The sequence below is a fragment of the Hevea brasiliensis genome, chromosome 16, assembly GCF_030052815.1.
Source record: "Hevea brasiliensis isolate MT/VB/25A 57/8 chromosome 16, ASM3005281v1, whole genome shotgun sequence".
In the NCBI taxonomy this organism is placed as follows: domain Eukaryota; kingdom Viridiplantae; phylum Streptophyta; class Magnoliopsida; order Malpighiales; family Euphorbiaceae; genus Hevea; species Hevea brasiliensis.
Genome location: NC_079508.1, coordinates 63,780,755 through 63,787,062, shown reverse-complemented (window position 1 = coordinate 63,787,062; position 6,308 = coordinate 63,780,755). Strand labels below are relative to the sequence as shown.

The following is a 6,308-nucleotide window of genomic DNA, read 5'->3' as shown; positions in this document are numbered from 1 at the left end:
CCAACTCCATAAATTCCAGAACAAGTTGATTTGGCAAACCCAATTTTATTTTTTAATTCAACAAATTTTTATTTAAATTCATTTTATTGTTATTGTTATTTTTATTTACTTATTTATTTATTTAATATTCTTTTGAACTTGAACAAGTTTAGATTCAATTTAATGTTTGGGAATTTTAAATTTATTTAATTAAATATAAAAATAAATTATTTCATAACGTTAACAAAGGCAAATTGTTTTAATAAAAATGAAGTGTATTTAATATAAATTTGTTTTATATTATATCAAAATTATATAAAATTAATTAAAAATATATTATTAAAATGTGAAAGGTATAAATTTGGCTACTGAACAAACATCTTGCCACGTCAGAGCAGAAAGGTCGACTAATGATGAAGCGACGCCGTTTGCTACCATTAATAACAAAAAGGCGGTCAAGTTAGACCTGCCTAACATGTTCAAAAGAGAGGAGAGAGATTCCGAGTCCTTACTGTTTGCACATGGTCAGCAAACTCCACCTCCACCAATTTATGTATCTGCCGCTCTTTCATTTGTTCCACGTTATCGTTTTCACCTAACAACCTGCTCTCTTCAAAACCCAGATCTTTGATTTTTCTGGGTCCTCTTCTTTTTCTCAGGAATCGTTTCCCCAGGTGTGTATTCTTTTACTTAATGCTTGGCACAGTTATTTTTTTTTAACGTTTATGTTGAATTTTGTTGGTTTATTCTTCATCTCTGTCTTCTGGCTTGGAGATCTTCATAAGAGAAACTGTAATTTGGTGTTTTAATTTTGAATGATGCAAGACAAAAGTGTTTCTGGGATTCACGCTGGAATTCTTGATCTGGTTTTCTTTCCTTATCTAGTCGCTCATAGCCTGAGGGTTAATCATGTTAGGATTTTTCTTAAATGCTTCGATAACCGGATCTGAGATCTGCATGATCTTGGTGGTGGTCAGTCTGGTGTTATTCAAATGACAATACTTTTTGATTGTTTCCTCTGATTGATGAGTTTGAGACGTTTCAGGTCAGATACTTGTTGAATTACTTGGGTGTTTATTTTTTTTCATTTAGGTGATTTGATTGCTTTCAACTTTATCTAATCATTCGATTACTAACAATGGCACTCCTATACATTTGAACTTAAGATTCAGTTGATTAATAGCAATGGTAATGATGATCCTCTAGTCAGGCTATTTCGATTGGTTCTTTTTTATGAAAATAGTATAGGAAGTCAATACTGAGAAGAAAGGAAATTGGGTACTTGATTCTTGACTAGACAACTAGCTTTTAAGATTCATAACTTTTCTTGTCTTATTCTCTCTCTTGCACGGCTGCACGTGTATATGTGAGTGCATCATAAAGTTGTTTTATTTAATCTAACTGAAGAAATAAAATAAAATCCTTCAAATCCATCAACTGTATATCAAAGGCTTCCTGTAGGAACTTTGTGTGCTAAATGCAAGAAGGCTGCCTGTAGTGTTAGACGTAGGAATAGGTATTTTCCCTAGAAATGCCAATGGGGGTTTTGCTATTTCCAACCCCACCCCACAAAAGTAGAGCAAAGTGGTCAAAACTCATTCAAGACAGAATGAATGAAATTCAACTAGACAGTGAAATTGCCATGGATAATTTTCCCCTGAACATGGGTGGTGGGTGTACTATATATATATAACATCTAGCTTTTAAAGATCTCTTATCATCCATTCCATGTGACAATCAGGGATCCTTCTTTTTTTTTTTTTCTTTTTTTTTTTTTATATCTTAACCTGCATTTTTTACTTTGCTATCTTATGTCATTACTGTCTTTATCATAGACATAATTCATAATGGATACAAGTTTCATGTTATGAAAAACCGCTGAAATTTGATAACAAAATTGAAAATGTTTCATTAAAATAAGGATGCATAGAAACTAATATTTTGTTGAGAAAAAGTGGAGCGTCTATGGGAGATAATTTTGATGGTCTGTGGAGCTTATGGGTAAACCTTATGTGGTGGTGCTAGGGCAGGGGATGGGGAAGCAGAAGGGAACCATGACACAGTTAAAATTCTAGAATTAGTGGTCAACAAAATCATGTACTATTGGTTTTCTTTGAACAAGGAATTGTGTTAATTTTTGTTTGAACTCTTTTCTGTTGTCGGATTTTGTTGCTGAATCTGGTAAAGGTTCCTCTACAACTTCCCTTTTTATCGCATTCGATGTTATTCCAGTATATGTAAAAACATTGTAGTTCGTAGCTTTATTTTATGGGGATTTTATTGGACAGGGAAAAGTATGGCTGCACCATCAAAACCAACACGAATAGGCCTCGCAGGTCTGGCTGTTATGGGCCAGAATCTGGCCCTCAATATTGCAGAGAAAGGCTTCCCAATTTCTGTTTATAATCGAACAACCTCCAAAGTTGATGAGACTGTTGAAAGAGCCAAAAAGGAGGGAGATCTTCCTTTATATGGTTTCCATGATCCTGAATCTTTTGTTCAGTCAATCCAAAAGCCTCGGGTGATAATTATGCTTGTTAAGGCTGGGGCACCTGTTGACCAAACTATAAAGACCCTCTCAGCCTACATGGAGAAAGGTGATTGTATCATTGATGGTGGGAATGAGTGGTATGAGAACACTGAGAGGAGAGAAAAGGCCATGGCTGAATTAGGTTTGCTTTATCTCGGAATGGGAGTTTCAGGTGGTGAAGAGGGTGCACGGCATGGACCCTCTTTGATGCCTGGAGGTTCCTTTGAGGCATACAAATACATTGAAGACATTCTTCTTAAAGTGGCAGCTCAAGTTCCTGACAGTGGTCCCTGTGTGACTTTTGTTGGTAAAGGTGGCTCTGGTAATTTTGTCAAGATGGTGCATAACGGAATTGAATATGGTGATATGCAGCTGATTGCAGAGGCTTATGATGTACTAAAATCAGTTGGAAAGTTGTCTAATGAGGAACTGCAAAATGTTTTCTCAGAATGGAACAAGGGTGAGCTTCTGAGCTTCTTGATTGAGATCACAGCAGATATATTTGGAATTAAAGATGACAAGGGAGATGGATATTTGGTTGACAAGGTTTTGGACAAAACTGGTATGAAGGGTACAGGTAAATGGACCGTACAGCAAGCTGCTGATCTATCAGTTGCAGCTCCTACAATTGCATCTTCTTTGGATGCAAGATTCCTCAGTGGTTTGAAGGAGGAGCGAGTTGAAGCTGCTAAAGTCTTCAAAGCAGGTGGCTTTGGAGAAATTTTGACTGACCAAGTGGTGGACAAGAAGAAGTTGATTGATGATGTGAGACAAGCTCTCTATGCATCCAAGATTTGTAGTTATGCACAGGGGATGAATCTGATCCGTGCAAAGAGTATTGAGAAAGGATGGGACTTGAAATTGGGAGAACTGGCTAGGATTTGGAAGGGAGGCTGCATTATCCGAGCTGTGTTTTTAGACAGAATCAAGAAAGCATATGATAGGAACCCTGACCTGGCTAACCTTCTTGTCGATCCAGAGTTTGCAAAGGAAATCATTGAGCGTCAGTCTGCCTGGCGGAGGGTTGTATGTCTGGCAATCAATTCTGGTATTAGCACTCCTGGCATGTCTTCTAGTCTTGCTTATTTTGACACTTACCGAAGGGAAAGGTTGCCAGCTAATTTGGTCCAAGCACAGAGAGATTATTTTGGCGCTCACACATATGAAAGGGTTGATACTGAAGGATCTTTCCACACTGAATGGTTTAAGATTGCAAGAGAGTTGAAGAATTAATGTGTCACCTCATGGTATCTAGCTTATCAAAATTCTCAATAAGCATAATAATTTCTGCTCTAGACTCTGATGGGTAGAAGTGTCACAAATCCTGTTTCGTCAAAATGTATCTCAATCAAATTTGTTGAATCCAATTTATATTGAGACTTCACCTTGCTTTTGTATGTGTGGTTGTGCTTTGGTAGTTCTGCTGCTTTTACCTTGAGATTTGATTTGTAATGCTGAAATTGGTAACTCTTTTTCTAGTTGAGGAACTTTTTAGCCACTTTGTGTGATAATACTGTGAAAATATTTGAGCAAGAGATTCTCGTTTGTGGTGTTTTTGTATGCTCTTTACACTATCTGGAGGGAGGTTCAGATGGTTTTATGAGGTTTGGTAACCATTTCTCCTGCATGTCAGTGTTTAAAGGAGCATGACCGTTGGAACGTTTTGTCCTACCTTTCAACGCCCTTCATGCCCTTCATAATTTACATATTTTTCCTCCCTTTCCTTGCCTTATCTTACACTTCCTCTTTCCAAACAGGGTATTAGCTTTATTATTTTGTGGAAATAATTAGCTATAATTCTATTAATTTATGCTGTAGGATACTTTTATGCGAAGAGAATAGAATATATATATATCTGTTCACTAGAACGATGGAAGGGCAAAAATATGGCATACTTTCCCCTATCCAGAATTTGGCGTCCTTTTCCCTCTGTTATAATAGTCCTGTCTGGATATCAGCACTTTTAATGCAAAAAGCTGATTGTATTACTCAGGAATTCTAAACATTATGTTTAATCTTCCACGTTACTGACAGTGAAAAGCTGAAACTCCATCGAATCTACGAGTTTACCTCTTAAGAAATTTGTAAGCTCCTTTTAACTTTGTCTATTTTTCGTAGTGTTCTTGTCTGACTCAAATAAAACATGCTCATTTATATTATTATTTCCCTTTTGTTTTCATTAGGAAAAGAAATTCAGGTTTCCTGGATTTTATAGTGTGTATGTTATAATATATATATTCTTGAATATTTTGATGGTACAGCCCATACTCTATAGTCGCCTAGCTGTTGCGCTTGCACCTTGTTTGCGGAATTTGAGTTATATAAGCATGCCAATATTCTGTCACTATAAATATCTATGTTGATCCTTGTAGTTGGCATTTGTCTTTCTATGTTGATCTATTTTCTTTCCAGCACGAAATACTCTGTTGTATTGATTCATTGAACATGCACACGAGGGCACTGCTGCATGGGCACAGTGTTATGATATTTTTCCTGGAAATAAGTATCATTTCCTTCTAACTTGATCCCAAATAATTATATTCTTGAAACCCCAATATCCGCGCAAGCCATGTTGCCGTTTGCTTTCTGTGCTGATCTCTCCTCCCTTTTTTTGCGCCTGCCACAAAACAAAGAGGGGATCTATGCTCTTTCCAGCAGAGCACACACTCTTGGTTGATGCTGCTTTGATTAACTCAACATGGCCGCATGACCCCCCATTATTATTAAAAAAATTTGTGCATGAGAAAATATTTTCCTGAACTAGATATGACTTTCCCTTCTATCATTCATGATATTGTATGATCAACAAGTTAATTAACTAACCTCATTCCAGGTGCCAGCTGCAATATCAAGCAGGTTTTATACTGAATGGCGGCACATAAATATATAGACTTTATTGTGTAATGATTTGATAAGAAATTGTTTCAATATGATGATCTTGATTTCAATAATACAATGAAAATCAGGAAGCATGAAAAGGATGAGTAGAACGTGTTTCAAGAAGGATGACTAAAAATGAAAATACATGTTTGTTCTGTTTATGTAGTGATTTTTACGAACCTGTAGTCTTGCACCACTTGAACTGGACTACTTGCTGTATTTTCTGTTAGCAGAATGTCTTCTGTCCTTTTCTGTGCTGTTTACATCATTCTTCTTGTCCTTTCTGTTTGATTTTGTAGCTGGAGAACAATGCTTGAAGTTATTGCCCTTGTCATGCTTAAAACCAGTTGTTCCATGATTAGCTTGACGACCATTCTCAGGTTTACAGAGATGATGTGGGCTAGAGGAAGCATCTGAAGCCATTGAATCATCACTGTCTTGCTTATCATCATCATCGGCATTTCCATCGTTGGCGGTAGTATTGTGATCATTGTCATTGTCACTGCACTCACTGTCATCTTCTTGCATGGGAGAGGCAATGTATATTGTCCATCCGGATTCACTGCTGCTACATCCTTCTGTGGCTAAATTGTATTTGGATGAATCCATTAACGAAGCTGAGAGGTTCCTTAGGGGAATAGTGTTGTTGTCTCTGTTCCAAAGAAGGCTACGAGAAGATAAGAGGAGGAGACACTTTTCACAAAAAGTTCCAGAAGTGCATGAAATCCCTAAGGAGAGGTACAATGATCTTTGACATCCTGAAACCTGCTATATATGCCAACACTGTCTGATTAAACTAGCATAATCCAGCTTATCCTAACTAATTAGTTATGCAAACAAATAAAAAATTGAAAAAATAAAATATGGTAAGTAAAGATCCTAAAGAGAGGAGCCGTCATTTTGAATACCAGTCAGCCTT

At 36.7% G+C, this 6,308-nt stretch overlaps 2 protein-coding genes across 3 annotated transcripts; one reads left to right on the top strand and one right to left on the bottom strand.

The window, feature by feature from the left end:
• The first annotated feature begins 451 nt into the window (after positions 1 to 451).
• On the top strand, positions 452 to 4,042 carry LOC110654497 (6-phosphogluconate dehydrogenase, decarboxylating 2). Of its 2 annotated transcripts, none has more exons than XM_021810507.2 (2): positions 452 to 653; positions 2,268 to 4,042. In XM_021810507.2, the coding sequence occupies exon 2, from the start codon at positions 2,276 to 2,278 to the stop codon at positions 3,740 to 3,742; it is 1,467 nt and encodes a 488-aa protein (XP_021666199.1). In that variant the 5' UTR covers positions 452 to 653; positions 2,268 to 2,275; the 3' UTR covers positions 3,743 to 4,042. The 2 variants fall into 2 exon arrangements, with proteins under 2 accessions (XP_021666199.1, XP_057993529.1); XM_058137546.1 differs by lacking the exon at positions 452 to 653 and adding an exon at positions 710 to 1,024.
• A 1,002-nt stretch (positions 4,043 to 5,044) lies between these two features.
• Positions 5,045 to 5,998, bottom strand: LOC131174690 (protein SOB FIVE-LIKE 3-like). The gene is made up of 2 exons (XM_058138465.1): positions 5,601 to 5,998; positions 5,045 to 5,126 (listed from the first exon to the last, which is right to left on the bottom strand). Exons 1-2 carry the CDS (start codon positions 5,996 to 5,998, stop codon positions 5,045 to 5,047), a joined length of 480 nt encoding a protein of 159 aa, XP_057994448.1.
• Positions 5,999 to 6,308: the final 310 nt, after the last annotated feature.